Source organism: Alligator sinensis, unplaced genomic scaffold, assembly GCF_000455745.1.
Source record: "Alligator sinensis unplaced genomic scaffold, ASM45574v1 scaffold458_1, whole genome shotgun sequence".
In the NCBI taxonomy this organism is placed as follows: domain Eukaryota; kingdom Metazoa; phylum Chordata; order Crocodylia; family Alligatoridae; genus Alligator; species Alligator sinensis.
Genome location: NW_005841944.1, coordinates 733591 through 751075, shown reverse-complemented (window position 1 = coordinate 751075; position 17485 = coordinate 733591). Strand labels below are relative to the sequence as shown.

General features: G+C 42.8%; 1 protein-coding gene across 1 annotated transcript in view; it reads right to left on the bottom strand.

Moving 5' to 3' along the window:
* Positions 1–17485, bottom strand: part of FAM189A1 (family with sequence similarity 189 member A1) — a 458052-nt gene that overhangs the window by 298902 nt on the left and 141665 nt on the right. The window contains exon 2 of the mRNA XM_025199459.1: positions 2162–2218. Within this exon, the coding sequence (XP_025055244.1) occupies positions 2162–2218 (57 nt within the window). The remainder of the gene's footprint in view (positions 1–2161; positions 2219–17485) is intronic.

Sequence of the window (17485 nt, the reverse complement as noted above, 5' to 3'; positions counted from 1 at the left end):
TCCCTACACTTATATAGGTTATGGACACACAAATAATAAACAGAGACATAAAACCTTTTACATCTGCAATGCTAATAAAAACATAGTACAGAATATAGGCCCTGGAGCACCTGCCTGCCTTACCTGCTTACAGAGAGATAACTTGGGAAATTTCAGGGTGCCTCTCCATAAGCAGGGAAGCTGGGGTTCCCTACTCAGCCAGACCTGTCCCCAGCAATCACAGGAGTGAGTCTGGGTGAGTGAGGAAATGACCTGCTTTCCTTGGTCAGTCAGACCTGTCCCCTGCGATGATCAAAAGCCCCAGTTTTTCCTGCTAAGCCAGATTCACTCCTGCAGCCACAGGCGATGGAGAGGTCTGGCTAAGTTGGCCTCTGAGATTACATTGCACCTTGTCCCGCACCACTAAGTGCAGGACAAGGAGTGATGTGCATTTCACCCAATTAAGTAGATCAGCTGTGCCACAACATATCACGGCATAGTTGATCAGCTTTATTCATCGATGTCTATTTCTAACCTGCGTCTCAGTTCCTGGGTAAATGCCATAACCATGACATTACTAGAGCTGAAATATGAGAGTGCCTTTCTCGCAAACTCTGTCGCGACCGATTCAGGCTGGACATAAGAAAGAACTTCTTCGCTGTCCGAGCCCCCAAGGTTTGGAATAGATTGCCACCGGAGGTGGTTCAAGCACCCACTTTGAATGCCTTCAAGACATTTGGATGTCTATCTTGCCAGGATACTATGATCCCTGCTGACTTCCTGCCCCTGGGGCAGGGGGCTGGACTCAATGATCCTCCAGGGTCCCTTCCAGCTCAAATGTCTATGAAATCTATGAAATCATCCTCGTTTTGTTTTTATAGCATAGCGTTGTACCCTAACATCAGATTTTTCAAGATTTTGCTTTAATTTGCTCATTTTCCCAAAATGAATTTCCACATACAGTTAGTGGAGAGACTTCATGTATCACTTTGGTTCCTCTTTTCTTTGACAGGATAGCAAACTTAGTATAAGCAACATTCTGCTTGAGAAGCCAAAATATGGTAAATTATTCAGCTTCATATACTATCCATTTTGGATTAAGTGTGGACTACTAAATGCCTTTTCAACTCATCAGAAAAACTAGACTTGCTGAATTATAAGCTGAAGGATCTAAAAAGTTAACTATTTAATACTTCAAACCCTATATATAAAATACAAGATAAAAACCTTTGTGGAAGTCTTTATTTAGTGCCTTGTATTATATTTTAACAACATGACAAAAGCTACATGTTCATTAAATCTATGCCATTTGTCAATTAAGTGAGGAAAATTATAAAAAGAACGCGTTTCAAACACGTATGTTCCTTGCTCATAGCATTTGACATTATTTATTATAGTATACACCCTGGCAGAGGTATGCAACACAGTCCTGTTTCGCTGAAGTTTCTTTCTTTATAGTGAATTATTTGTGATAAAGATCTCCCACATCTGCTCAGTGGTTCTCTAACGCACATAACTGATGAGAATCAATCAGTTCATAAGCAATATCCAGCATAACAACATCACATTTAGGATTATGCTGGTATAACATTTAGGATAATGCTGGTATAACAGTTTACTCACTGGAGACATTAAATAAGCGAGACAAACAACAACTAGAGCTTCCAGTAGGTTCTCTAAAGTCATATTTAAACATAAATGATAATATCAACAAAACAAAGTTTGCAACAAAAACATATCAATATTCTGATAACATTTCTCAAAGTTCCCAAAGTTGTTTTATAAATTCTCAGGATAGTATGTGCAAGACCTATGAAATATTCAAAACACATTCCAAAATATTACTTAGCTCCAAGGTTGGTTGCAGATTACATTTCACTAAACTTTTGAGCAAAATTGAGCTTAGTCATGGACAAGCACTGAATATGAAATGTGCAGTTCACCTGATTTCAGTGCAAAACCTGGACCAACTCAATGGCTTTAACTGAGTTTCACCTTGAAACACAAAGTGACAATTCAGTAAATGCAAACCCACACAAACACAAAACCACTTAAAAGTTTTAACACAAATTCCTATGAATCAAAATCACCAAGATGTATATTTGTCTCATATGGTTAACAACTACTACACATCATGAAGCCACATGTTGCATGACAGGACCAAGAAAGTACTGTCACTTACCACAAGTGAGAGGGGTCTTTTCCATGAGACAACACCAATCAGTCCTGACAGAAGCACCTGAAATCAAATGAAAAGGATCACCAAAAAGGTACCAGTTTTATATTAATACTAAAAAACCCTGAATAATAATATTCTCAAGGCAAGAAACTGGTTCCCAAAGTGCTGGTACTGGAAGCTAGAATGTTGCAAGATTATTCTATTTCCAAAACAGCTGAAAACAGGAAGTACTGTAAGTAGCAAGCAAAGCCTGTTTGTGTTGAAATTTGGATCTGCTTTCCAGACCAAATTCTTTCTGACACATTCACAGCAAGTCCTGAAACTCATTCTTTTACCAAGCACTAAAGCATTACACTTTTACCAGTGTAAGCGATTGGAAACCAGTCTATACTTGTAACCAAAGTTCAGCACATATAGATTGGTTTAAAAATGGCAGAATACAGTCTGAGTTTTGTGCCCGCACCAAAGGGTGAATACATGTTCTGTTCACTACCGACCTAAACTATGCTGCTTACATAAAACTGTGTAACTTAGATCATTTCTGCCTCAGGATTTTTTAATGTTTGTACCTAACCTAATAAAACATATGATGTACTAAATCAGTGGTTCTAACAGGGGGCTGTCTTGAGGCCAGTTACAACGTCAGCCCGCCCACCTGTCTAGAGCAGTCCGCCCATGTGATTTGTCTGCCACACCTTTGTTCTAAGAAAAAAAGTTGTTACTAGGTGTGGAGGCTGCCTCTTTAATGCCCTAATGACAAAGGCGTATTACATGGCTCTGACCTTCCCTTTACTGTGTCCCAAGCCTCCCCACGGCCCTGCCTCCTTCTAGTCATTTCACTGCCTGCAGCTGCTAGCCAATTACCCCACTAAGCTGTTGTTCAGCCAACCTGTAGCTGTGGAGCTCTGCCTAGCCTGTAGGGCTTTCTGTCCAGGCTGCTTCTGCCCTTAAAGAAGCAGGCACATTAATACCCTGCTATGGTGGTGCTCAACTTTTTGGCCCCGCTGGATGATGAGTGGTGTGAGGTTGATCCACAGGATGAATCAGGCACTGTGCCACCTGTATCTCCCAGGACCTGCCCTGATAGGCCCCATGCCACTTCACTAAGCACCACTCCAATTGACCCCATGCTGCTCCATGCCACCCCAATTGGCTCCACGCTGATAGGATCAGCCTCATACTGGCAGAATCGGTTTCATGCCACCTCACATACCCATTCCAGGAAACAGGGCCATGCTATTCAGCCTGTGGGACTCCCTATGTGTCCGGAAATTTAGCAGCAAGGGAGTGGTAGTTAATGCTGTCCCTGCTCCCAAGCCACTGAATATCCAGCACCACAGGAAGCCCCACAGGCCAGATGATACAGTTCTGTGGGCCTGGGGTTGAGTATTCCTGTACTATTTTATAAATATGTTCAGTGCCAAATGAGAAGTGTTAAAATAAGATTTTTTACATCACTGGACTAGTTTTACAGTGGTCTTCGAGTACAAATCAACAGTAGGTGGAAAGTAATACTAACATATTTTGATAACATCTAACATGCCCTGCTATTTATTTGCTACTCAGTAGCGTCCATCAAAAAACTCTTTCAACAAGCTAAAATATCCAGTCACTCATGTTGTACAGCTCAGTTGTTTAGACATAAACAGCTGTGGACCTAACTTTGTTATAAGAAAAACCCTGGCCTTAAATTATGCCATTACTTATGTGGAATTATGAAAGCCTTTTGTTGCACCCTCAGAAAAAGACGACTACAGAATGGCTCTTTATTCAAGTGACACAGTCAGCCTGGCCAACTTTCTGCTGGGCCAGGGTAAGATGGCAACCCTGAAGAGCTGGCGAAACCGGCTCACTGGGACCAGGATGGACGATGCCCTGCAACTCTTCCACCTGCTGGTGCGGGCCCGCCTCTCACTTGAATTCAAGTATGAAGTCCTCCGGCAGATGGTGTCCACCTTTGAGGAATGCTGGGCTGTCGAGGGGGCACTGTGCCAAGTCGAGGCGGGGTGCCTGCTCCTTGCTCTGTGACATCACCAGCTGCTCAAGGTGCAGAGGTGCATCCAGCGAGCTGAGACCTCGGGCTTTGTCCATGCGGGCCGACCCCTGATGCCCGCATGGGCGTCTCCACTGGCAGAACTGTATATATGTATATGTGTAAATACTCCTTTTGTTCTTGGTTTTTTGTCTAGTGTGTATGGACAGGCCTTGCAGGCCATGAGCCCAGACTTTGTCCGTGAGGCCCAGATCCTCAGACCAACCTGTACATGATCTCTACTGCCTCCCATTTGTCACCCTCCCCAGAATAAACGTCTCTTAAAAGTCAAAGTCAAATGACTGATATTTACTAGGCAGTGACCTAACAGCTAAGACACTAACCTATTCAAGAGTTAGTCCTATTCAAGGGTAGGGAGCCTTAATCACACATGGCAAGGATAGGGATGAAGGGGAACAGGACATGCTTTATAAAGCATATCTTCAGAAATTGAAAATACCCCTAAGGTCTAAAATTTGCAGGCCTTACTCTGCACGTTGAACAGAAGAGAGAAGGGAGGCACAAAGAAAGAGGCCACTGTCCCCTTATCTGGAGTTGCTGAAAGGGAAAGAAGCATGTTCAGCACTTGATCCTCTCACCTGCACCAGGCCCAGCAGGCTGAGGGAGCTGCTGCAATCCTGTGCACAACCACTCAGTTGTCAAGCCCTCTGGGAGCAACCACTGGCAGCTACCTCAAGTTCATCCTAAGGATGGCAATTCCCACCACACTATGGCTAGAAACAGATTCTGCATTTGTCCCAAGGCCAGCTGTGCCTGTGTTTGTCCTGAAATATAAAGTCTCAGGATTGTAATCTGGGTTTAGTGAGTAGCTGAATGCACTTTCACTTTTCTGCCACTGATTCAGGTGATGCAGTCCTGGGAAAACCATTCATACGCACTTCAAGATGTCCCTGGACAAACTGTTAACACTTCTTATCCCATTAAACTTTTTTAGGGTTTGTCCCAGGACAACAGACATGGATGTCTGAATGACAGCACTTTGTCCTGGGAGAAAATATTTCTCCCAGGACAAATGCAACATATCCATAATGGCACTTTATCATGCATCAGTAGATGCATGACGAATAGATCCAAAGAGGTGATACTTCCCCTCTATCGGGCGCTGGTCAGACCGCAGTTGGAGTACTATGTGCAATTCTGGGCACCGCACATCAAGAGGGATGCGGATAACCTGGAGAGGGTCCACAGAAGGGCCACTCGTATGGTTAAGGGCTTGCAGACCAAGCCCTACAAGGAGAGACTAGAGAACCTGGACCTTTTCAGCCTGTGCTAGAGAAGGTTGAGAGGCGACCTTGTGGCTGCCTATAAGTTCATCATGGGGGCACAGAAGGGAATTGGTGAGGTTTTATTCACCAAGGCGCCCCCAGGGGTTATAAGAAATAATGGCCACAAGCTAGCAGAGAACAGATTTAGACTGGACATTAGGAAGAACTTCTTCACAGTTAGAGTGGCCAAGGTCTGGAACGGGCTCCCAAGGGAGGTGGTGCTCTCCCCTACCCTGGGGGTCTTCAAGAGGAGGTTGGATATGCATGCTCTCCACGTGGGGCCTTCTATCCCCAGCTCTTTTTCCTGCCTATGCAGGCGGTTGGACTCGATGATCTATTGAGGTCCCTTCCGACCCTAACATCTATGAATCTATGAATCATGCATGACATGCATTTATTATTTCAGTTATAAAGGAACACTTTTAGGAATGTTCTGAAGTATTTTATTGGGGATACCCCATATAGGTAGAGTTGATTTATTTAATGGTACACGGGTAAGAAAGCTGTAAAATCTTAAAAATATATCAGAACTACCTTTGGACTCCTTGAGTGATATGACATAAAAGTTTAAAGCCGTAACTTTTTAATCACACAGTATAATGCTGATTTACATGTGACCTGTGACTTGGGCAGAGCAAATTTTTGGTATAGGTAAGAATCCCATCCTGAAGGCAAGGAGGTAAAATAATTTTGGCAGAATATGATTTTTTGGTAGCTTTATTAAGACTTTTGAATACAGGTGACGGTCCAGGGAAGATGAGCAGTGAGCTGGTATGGTAGCAGTAGTTGCAAGAGAATACGCTTGTTACATTTCAACAATGACACAGTTAATCTCAATATATATGGGGAATGTGCATGAAGTATGCATTTTGTACAAAACGGAGAACAATCCCTATACTTAGGATGTCCTGACTATCCATTATATATGACTCCTGCAACTTTTTTTTGCAGACAATCCCTTTTTCCCCTCACAGACATTGCAAATTTGGCAGGAAAAAAACCCTGGAGCCAAAGAATGTCCTTTCTTTGTCCCATAAAATTATGTTCAGAGTTATGTTCAGTTCAGTTACATCCACAGATACAAACTTCTGAAGTCTCAGTTTCCCTTGCATTGTCAGATGTATTTTGGGCATAATAATAATTATTATTATTCTTATAAAAACATGAACATTCTAATGTAAGGCTGGGTGTATGCCCAGCTCCTGCAGAAGCAGCTGCAACATGCATTGTTCTAGGAACAATGGGAACAGATAATCAGTTGTTTGGCAGTGGGGTACAAGGCAGACTGGATCTCTCCCAACCACTCTGCTGCTCACCCAATCTAGTTGATATCCCCCAGGGACATTGTGTGAATTTGTGAGGTTTGCCAGTTTAATTTGTTTTCAGGAGTTGGAAACACTGGCAGTGGTTTATCTCCTGTTCTTGGAGTAGAACACAGAACAAGAGCTGCCCTTAGAAGAGAACAGAAAGATTGATCTATTCTTTTGTGACCACATCTCAGATCCATCAGGGGTATTTCTGAGACGATACTACAGAATCATGTAATTAAAGATTATCATCATGTTTATGAATGAAGAAACAAAATTGGGCGTTTCTGGTCAAACCAAAATAGCCATTTCTTATCTTCTGTGTACCTAACTCTGCAAACTAAATAATACATTTTAAATCAGTAATTTTAATTCTGAATGAAATCTTGTTCTCACTCAAGTCAACAGCAAACCTTACCTCCCCTACCTTCGTAGACATCTGTGGAGAAAGTAGGTAGAAACACATAGGTAGCTTGTAGGTAGAACCACATAGGTAGCTTGTCATTACTACCGATTATTACTATGTGGTTACATAAGCAATTCAATATTTATTAAAATAAAGTTGATGTGAATTGAATTTTTCATTACTGTAAAGCAGAGAGCTAAAATAGACTTGGAAATAAACCTAAATAAATACCTATTTTGGTTCAAATTCCAATTTCAGGTATGCAAAAAAAAACTATGCCATAAGTCAAAGGGATGCATACATATTAATATCAAATGTGGTCCAAAAAAATTAAACTTCAGAGACTCCCATAATTTTCTCATTCCACTTGTAATTATAACCCAATGTTTAAATAATGAAACTACCCAATGAACTAACTGCAAATATGTGGCTAGAAAGATTTCTTGTTTATGCAATATTTTCATGCGAACATTCTGCACCATGATGTATTAACTGCTCTATGTGTTCACTGAAGTCAAATGTATTAATGTGCTTGCTACACTACAAAACATTAACTTGCATACTCTGGACCAATACATTTCATACTTTAACAATAACTATATTTAATGGTATTTAAATCTCTCAAAGGTTTTACACAAGAAAAAAGCACAATGGAAAACACAACTTTTTGACTATTCATTTAGCATCTGCACAGTTAGAAATTCCATGGAGTATTCATTTTAATATTTATTGTTATCATCTAAGCAAAGTACACATGCAACCTGGGAAAACCATTAAATATTAGAAGATTAACTTAAATCAAGTTACGTATTCTACAACCAGTATGCAGATTAAAACAGTTGCAAGTAGGATATCACGGATATCCCAACTATTCAAATTTTACTATGGCACTAAAGATTTTTGTATTTTGGCCAAAAACAGAAAAGTAGGGGTCTCTTTTACATTTAATTATAGTTACTTACACTGCTAGGATAGCCTATTATTACTGAAATAATATGTCTCTGGGTTGAAAATCCCATAATACATAAGTGATACATAGATACTAGAGCTATCAATTAATCAGTTAGCATGTGCGATTAACACATTAATTGGTTTTGCATTAATTTTAATGCATTAATCATGCACATGGTTTTGTAGCCCACACCCAGGCTCTGCTCCACTGCCTGCAGGCTGCCCAGTAGGGCAGCGGTGGCAGCGTAGAGGACCACAGGGCAGTTGCAGCAGGGAGAGGGAGGGGGCACGCAAGGACACAGACGCACATGAGCAGTCATAGCCTGCATGCTGCATGTTTGCCAGTAAGTCTGTGGAGGGAGAGGGGTGGGGGGGGCAGACTGAGCACCACCCCCCATGATGAGGGAGGGAGTGGGGCAGGGGTAGGGGCAGGCACTAGGGTGAATGGGGCCCCAAGGCTAGGGTAGATCATGCAACAGAGCTGTGGATGGCTCATCTAAGGGGGGCTCCCTGCCGCAGCACACCCCTCTGGGGGAGGCATAGGGGGCACGTGGCCACCAGATTTGTGCACGGGGTGGAGGCAGGCTGCCCGCTGTGGGCTGTGGCTCTGCATTCTGCTACCATTGCCCAGAGAGCCGTGCAATGCCATGTTGTGCCTCCTGCCACCAGGCAGGCAGGAAGTGTGTGGCGTGGTCAATGCACAGTTCTGAGGGCAAAGGCAGCAGAGTGCAGAGCCCCAGCCCACAGTGGGCAGCCTGAGCCTCTTTCACGTGCACAGATCTGGGGTCACGTGCCTCCATGCCTCCCCCAGGGGTGTGCACAGCAGCAGGGAGCCTCCTCCACCCCCCTGCCAGAAAAGCTGCCCACGGCTCTGTCCCATGACTCGCCCCAGCCCTGGGGCCCCATTCACCCCAGCACCTGCCCCTGCCCCACTCCCTCCCTCACCAGGGGGGCCTTGAGCTGCCCCCACCACCCCTACCTGCTGGGCACTGTCTGTATATGCATCTGTGTATGTCTGTCCCTCACTCCCAAACCACAGCTCCCCAGCCCTGCTGCTGCCCCTCACTCCTGACCCACAGTATCCTGCATCCCACCAGGGTGTGTGGGGATGCCCATCACTGAACTCCAAACCTCACACACATACACCCACAGTCCCACACACCTTCACAAATCCCCCCCATACAAACACCCCACCCCTACCTCCCAACCATACAAAATACCTGCATAATTTTGAGTTTTTCTGCGCATAATTTTGTTCAGCCTAGCCTTTAAACAGGCCTTGGATATATTATCATAAATGTTCAAAGACTTTCCTTCTTTCATGCTAAGTAAAAGACCAGGTACAATCCAGTCCTTTAATAAGGTTTAGTTATCTTCCTTCATGTCTCACTTCCACTAATACTTTACATTGCATTGATGTTTTTAATACTCCCAATATACAATTGCCAAATATGATGCAGCAACTGTAATTCTGATCACAGGATTCTCAAATCTCTAAACCAAATTAATCCCATCCTTTAATGAATCTGGCAGGTTGAATTCGCCTCCTGGAAGAATTCTTAACTAAATCTATTGAGATTATGTAAAGATAGCTCCAATGGCAGGAGCCATCAGCGCTTGAAGTGGTCGTGTTCACAACTAGTTAATTAGGAAACTAGAATCCAAAAAGTAGGTCATAGCAACCCCTAGGATTTCATGATGGAAATAAGCATCATAAAATAATAATAATTTAATAATTTTAATAATAATTCTTAATAAGGATAATAAGCTTCATAATTCCCCCCCTCTTCCCTGGGCTCTGTCTTCCAGACACAAACATCAATACTGCTGTTTAACAACTTCGATCTCTAATCTTCTGAGCAGTTTTTGAATGAAACAAATACTATTCCAGTTTTGAACGAAGTAAATTAAAACAGTCAATATTATGTAGCTTGGGTACCAGAAACAGCACAGTTGCATTTGCACAGTACTCCACCCAAGCTAGTTTACCCTGATTTGATTAGCCTCATGCACTGTAGACAAAGAGCACTCAGAAATGCACATCCCTAAAAACTAACCCTAATTCAAGGGTGGGATTCTTACAAGTATATATATTTCAATGTATTAAACAGCTATGAGCAGCATCTTATATAGCAGGTGTCTGTGGCAGAAGGCCACCTCTGTTTCTCCCCAAAAACTCTGCTCTGTGACAATTTGGTTAGGATGGGCCCAGCAGAGGATACACAACTTACCCTATGTCTTTAAGTAACCTGAGCTGGATACATTCCTGAGGGAGGGGGGAAACCTGCTCCCTCTGACTACATGACTGGTATCACATACCTGGGTGAGGGGCTTGCTCTCTGGGGAACTAGGAACTGTCAGTCTGCCCAGCAACCAGTGATGCATTTCAAATTGGTTGGGTGACAGCCAACATGTGCTGGCCTCCATTGGACCAGGTAAATGAAGTCACAAGGGCTATATAAGTTAAGGACTGCCCAGGAGGAGGGGACAGCAGCCATGAGGGAGACTCAGAGAGAGAGAAGAGCTGAACCATCTGAAACTTGCTCTCTCTCTCTCTCTCTCAAAACTCATGATCAAGGAACTGCCTGCCTCCAGAGGGAATCTCTCCCTGCCTCTGGATGATACTTGTAAGTAAGCTACCTGAGATCTAACTAGATATATAGCTTGTAGTAACTCAGATGCATGATCAAAGGCTACTCAGCCATGAGAATTTGCTCTATGGGATTTCTCTGATATCGCTCCACCCTGTACCCTATTCCAGCCCTACCCTTTGTAACCAATAAAGTTCTCCTTTGTACCTAGTGTGGGAGACTTATTGGGAGTGGGTCTAGATTATGCCTTGGGGTCCCCTTGGTTCAGCTGACTAAGGGAGACCACTACTTGTGCTTCTGAGGGAAGCATCCCAAGTTCTTGAAGTGAATCAAGTACCCTCAAGGGCTACTAGGCCCGTGTTTCCCAGGGTGCACAGAGCCAAAATCAAGCCCAGCCCTGGGTGGTGGCAGTGGAAACCCCAGGCTAGTGGGTGTGCTCCAGGAAGGGGGTCGGCCAGATGTAAGGTGCCCCCAGGGAGACACTCGGAGCCTGGAAGGTGGTTGGGCGCAATGAGGTGGGTGGCTCAATGCAGGAGCACCCCCTACTGGCCTGCCACAGTGTTTACCCATGACTTAGTATCAAATGACCACTCTATCATATTTGAAAAAGGGCTAGACTTTGCAAAATGACTAACTGGTCCAAAGAAAGGAAACATGCCAGAGTTAGTATAGCTCCAACTCTTTTACTTCCTTAGATTGCAATTGAGCTAGTATAGCACAGGGAAGGAAACGGGCTCTTAGAACCAGTTCCAATTTGCATTGAAGCCACTGGAGGCTGGGTCAGATCCTTGGGCAGTTGATTGGATTGAGACTAAAGCCGTAAAGGGCAAAACCAACACTTCAAATTCCAGCTGGAAACCAAGGGAATACTTTGTACTCATGCAGCTGCCTAGTCAGAATGGAAGAGAAAGGCAAATGAACCCTGTAGTACCCTCACATCAATGTCCTAAATGTATCAACATGCCAACATCAACGGGAATCTGGCCTAAGAATGCGGCATTATTTCACACTGCACTATACCTTTAGAAAGCTTCTGCTCCTTATGGACCCAGTGTTGCCTCTTTTTCCGCAGAGAAATGAAAAAGTGTGAATGCAGAAGATTTCTGTAATTCATGACACACAAGCGATTTTACACCCTCATGGCATGTAAATATTTGTGCATTTTTTTTAACACTGATGTACCTTACACCAGAGTGGAGAGATGACCAATGCTCCCAGATTACTTAACACAGTGCCTCACCACTACTTGGCAGAGGAACTAGTGACACCGCAGAACAAATAGTGATGCAGGGATAGAAATAGTGGACACAACACCTACACCGTTGTTTAATTTTTCTTGTCCCTGCCTCCCCTTCCCTTCCCTGCTGGAGCAGACATCACAGACCACCCAGGGCTGGAAAGCATACTGGGATGCTAGGGGACTGTTATTTAACTTGAACCAGGAAGGGGTCTGTGACAGAAGTTTCATAAACCAGTTTGACCCAAATCAGTTAAGTCTGATACTACATTCAGCCAGGTTTATCAGTCAGTTTAACCAGTTTCCGCCATTTTCAAACTGGTTTATGTGCACTGAACTTCTGTTCTGTTATATGTTTAAACCAGTTTCTGATGACTTAACCTGGTTTATGTCTACCTTCTGTCCCTAGCCCTAGAGTAAATATGTTGTGTGCCCAGGCCCTTTGACTTCTACAGAATCCCCAGTGCAAAATAAGGTTTGCATAAAGGACCACGATCTATAAAGTAAAAATGTACTTCATATATAGTGAAATTCCTGACTCTTAATAAACAGCTGCTTTGTTAATTAGATTGGTACACATGACAGGCTTTTTAATATTCTTTTGCTATACTTAACATGCATAATTCTAAATACTTATTAGAAATTCTGTTGTTTATTAGACATTAAGTTAATTTAGCCCCAACATTTCAGACCTGATTTCAAATATAATATTATGTGGAAATGCCACCTACATGTTTCTGAAAGTTCTATTATTCCATCATTAAAAAAGAAAACCTAACTGAAACAATATTTTGAAGTGCATATGACTACAGTCTTAGTGAGCTTTCTTTAACAAACATTATTCCCATGGCAGCACATTCCTGCTGACTCCAATAATTCAGAGCCAGAAAAGTAAACAGAAGGCATCCGTGGGGGCTTCTGTAGCATTAGAAATACAAAAACATGTACTGGCTACTGCATTCCAGTGGGCAAATGAAATTCCCATCATCATTAATGAAAGCTGTGCTCATACATGGAGTGGAGACCTGGGGTGGTATAGTGGCTAAGAAGCATGGTTGACAGACCAGAAATCACAAGTTTGAGGTCATAGCAGAACTGAAAAAGGGAAAGGATGCATTGAGTGGACACATTTACTTCAACATCTAGATACTAAGGCAAGATAAAAACTGTAGAAGATAAATTTATCTTTGAATCAAGGGATTGCGGACAACAGGGAACAGACACAAAGATAAACTATTATTTAAAATGGTCAATATACTTTTGAGATCTGAAGTAACTCAATTTAAGTGGTGTCTATAAATTCAGTGTTCTGATTAGGATATAGCATGTACTAGGTAATATATTCTGTTGTCATAATTTACATCACTGGCTACCTCGCCACCTCTCCCCCCAAAAAACAAACATTCAACTTAACACATAGTCTGATCCTCTTGTTTTGTAAATTTTCCTTAAACTACAAAAACAATTTATTGCTGATACAGAACATTATTTCCATTAAATTTGCATTGCATGTAATGAAAACCCATCAAAGTAGAATTCACATGAACTAATTTACAGAGTCCTGTGGTCTTAAAACTATTGGAATTGCAATATTAACAGATTTTGTCTAGTGCAGTTGTTCTCAACCTTTTTTGCACTAGGACCCATTTGTAAACATCAATGGTCAGTCCAACCCAGTGCCCCTCAGTCCCAACCTGCTGTCCCCAGGCCCCAGCTCCCAAGTGAATGGGGCGAGGCATGTGTGGGGCATGGGGAGCCCCAAGCAGTCCCTTACAGGTTATAACTCTGCCAGCCTGCAAGGGAAAAGCCACAGTTTCCCACATTTTTCTCTTTTAAAGGGGAGTCCATTTTTTTAAGTTTGTTGATCCATTTTTAAAGTTTGTTCGTGACCCTTTCACATATCTTGCAACACCCTTTTGGGTCGCAACCCACAGGTTGAGAAATGCTGATCAAGTGGACAAGCTACCCATACAACTGTGGATAATGCCATGCTATGGTGTTTTTATAAGTAGTAGTAACAGCAGCCCCACATCCTAAGCAAGCTTTTCATAACACTTTTGATGCATTTTTCTCCTTGCTCACACTTGTTTATTTGGGGTTTTTTTCAATTGTAAGAGGCATAACATGTCAAGGTGCTCAACTTCATTTCTACAAATTTAACACTTGAGTGTTTCAAATTTGTAACTGCCTATGGAAAACTAGACCCTATGGAAACCTATGGCCAAGTTAACAGCAGCCAGACAGCCCTCATGTAAAATATTACACACAATACCTCAAGCAATAATTATTCCTAGTGTTTGATTTAAAAGACGTCACCAGCATATTACACCACATATAACCTACTTTCTTCCCAACTAAATTATTTAGGACCATGCCTTTTGTTTTTGGAGAAAGTTTTTCAAAACATAATTTGGATGGTCCTATTTCTGTTCAAGGTAACTCCCGGAGAGGGAATTAAGCCCCAATTCATAATAAGTTTAGGGAAAACTTTTGTTGGGGCTCACATAGGACAAGACATAAAAAGTAACAAATAATATAAAAAGTAGATGCCTTGAAAAAATATTATCTAGTTCACATTTAATCTATTGTGCTAGATCCTCGTGTTGGCTATTTAGAGTACTGTATGGGCAAGTAAACAAATGCCAACCAGAGTAATTTATAAGGCAACAATCAGTCCTTTCACTCTGCTATGTAATAGGTACCTTTATGTCATTAATGCAGGCATTTAGAATGGTTCAAAGCAATAAAAACCAATACAGGTAACCATATACCAACTAACTGAAAGAACTACCAAATAAATAGGACTTCAACTGAATGTCAAGAACCAAAAGGAACTCTGCACTTCAAATCTATTTCCAGGGCAGGATTCATCTCACTAAATTATTCACTAATGTGATCCTTATCCCTCCCCCCAAATTCTCATTAGCCACAAGAGGAGAGCTGAAAACTGTTCTGGTAAGTGCCATAGCTACTAAGCTACTGACCTAAAGAGTGGGAGGGCCCTCTGTTTATGTTTACATCCATGCAGCTGGGTTTTTCTATGACTAAAGTTTCAGGACTCCCCTGGCCAGAACAATCCTAGGCAATTTTATTATGCCTAGGCACTTCTGCAGCCAAAGCACAGCCTACCCAAGCACACACAGAAGGGAAGTGTAGGCAACTGTAGCTATGTAGAATCCCAAACTGTGTAAGTGCCAAAATGTACAGTTACACAACTGCATAACAGTCACTTCAGTGCATGAAGATGAAACACAGTTTAGCCTTTGATCTCAGTAACAGGTGACCAGACACTGAGACTTGGACTGAAACTGGTAAGGAATGCAAACAGATGTTGCCAACCCCTTGGAATTTTGGTGCATGATTACTGTGGGTTACAACAGTGATTGGTATCATCACAAGCTTATTTATGGTTTAGGATAGGGATTTTAGGGAATCTTATCCATTTCAGATAAAGATGAGCGTGTGTCTGTGCTTTTATTTAAAGGTCAGGTAAACTGTTACTGATGCATCATATTCTGTTATCAACCATCTCTAGTTACTTTTCAGGCACCACATTTTGCAGCAGAGGAAGTATGCCTGGTCCCTTCTTTAGCAAATATTAGCAAGACATTCTTAACCCTCATGCCTTATGAAAAATCCCAGATAACCAAGCACTACTCTGATTCTTACAGGGTCTTTGCAATTTCTTTGCCAAGTATGTCAATGAGCCATAAGGCATCCTCATTCCAGAAACTGTCCTTTGGAGTTTAGTCAACTGACTGGTACCAGGATTGGCAAGGGATATTTCATGAAGAGAAAGGTATCAGGTAGCGGCTCAACATCTTTATCAATGACCTGGATGAGGGGGTGAAAAGCCCATTGGCCAAGTTTGCAGACGACATCAAGATATGGGGTTGTGCAGGCACACCCGCAGATAGGCTGCAGATACAAGCAGACCTAGACAGGCTGGCATGTTGAGCAGAACGGAATAAGATGAGGCGCAATGTAAAGAAATGCAAAGTGCTGCATCTGGGAAGGAAGAACCCCCAGCACACCTACAGGCTGGGCATCACTAACCTGACCAGCACTACAAATGAAAGGGATGCGGGGGTAACAATAGACCCCAGCATGAATATGAGCCAGCAATGTGACACAGTAGCTGCTAGGACCAATAAAACTCTGGCATGCATCAATCAATGCATCTCCAGTAAAAACAAAGAAGTGATTCTCCCGCTTTACTTAACATTGGTGCGGCCACAGCTGGAGTACTGCATCCAGTTCTGGGCATCGCACTTCAAGAAGGATGTGCTAAAGCTCAAGAGGTTCCAGAGAAGAGCCACCCATATGATCAGGGACTTGCATGGCAAGCCGTACGAGGAAAGGCTGAGGGATCTCAGACTCTTCAGCCTAAAGAAACGAAGGCTGAGAGGGGACCTGATTGCAGCATACTGCTATATCAGAGGCATACATCAGGGGCTCAGTGAACAACTGCTCACCAGGGCGCCCTGGGGGAAAACTAAAAACATTGGCCACGGCCCCCTGGAAGATGGTTTCCGGCTGAACATTAAGAAAAACTTCTTCACAACTACAGTGTCCAGACTATGGAACAAGCTCCCCCCAGAGGTGGTGCAATCATCTACCCTAGAGGTCTTCAAGAGAAGATTGGACGGCCACCTGGCTGGGGTCACCTGACCCCAGATGTCTTTCTTGCTCATGCAGATGATGATTCTATCTGACCTGAATATTGTATCTCTGGGTGTAAATTGCATGAGATTTTGTGAGGGGGTTAATTTAATCAGCAGGGGAAAGACCCAAGGTAGATCCAGAACCCTTTTTCCATAAACACTCTAAAATGTTAAAAAATAAATAAATAAAAATTCTGCAATAGAGGGTATTGCAGACAGCTACCAGACCTCCATGGATTTACAAGGCCAGAACAGTTACAAACCATGGAGTAGCTAATTCTATGCAGGAACACTAAAGTTCAATAATTGCTTGTAATATCATCATGGCTACTTCTTCAGTTATTCAGCAATGATGAAGTAAGCCTTGCTGATGGTTTTTTGGTCATGCCAGGGAGAAAACTATTTGGAAAGCTGGCTTTTCAGCACAGGTGGGCAGCCAACTAATGGTTGACATCTTCTGATACAAGTGCCCCCTGCAGGAGACCAATTCACAGGGAATCCTGTTTCTTGATAAGGTTGGGGCTTCTAATGAGGACAAAATGCTATTCCTCTGAGCCTCCAAATATAGGGAGAAGTAGGGCCCAGCACTGGACTGGGGTCGGGTGTGAAAGGGTGGACAGCTAACAGCAGCCCTCCCCAGATAAGCAGGAATCAGTGAGGAGGGAATGAATGATGGCCTGCAATGTACAAATTATTGCCAGATCATTCCCAGTTGAGAAAGTTAATAAAGTTGTTCCCTAATTAAACCATATCCCTTGTGTTTTATCATTCTCCTGAAAGTCCAAGACAATGTGGAAATCCTTAAGCAAAAGAAAAAGTCACCGTATGGCAAAATGTCAACAGTTTCTGTTTA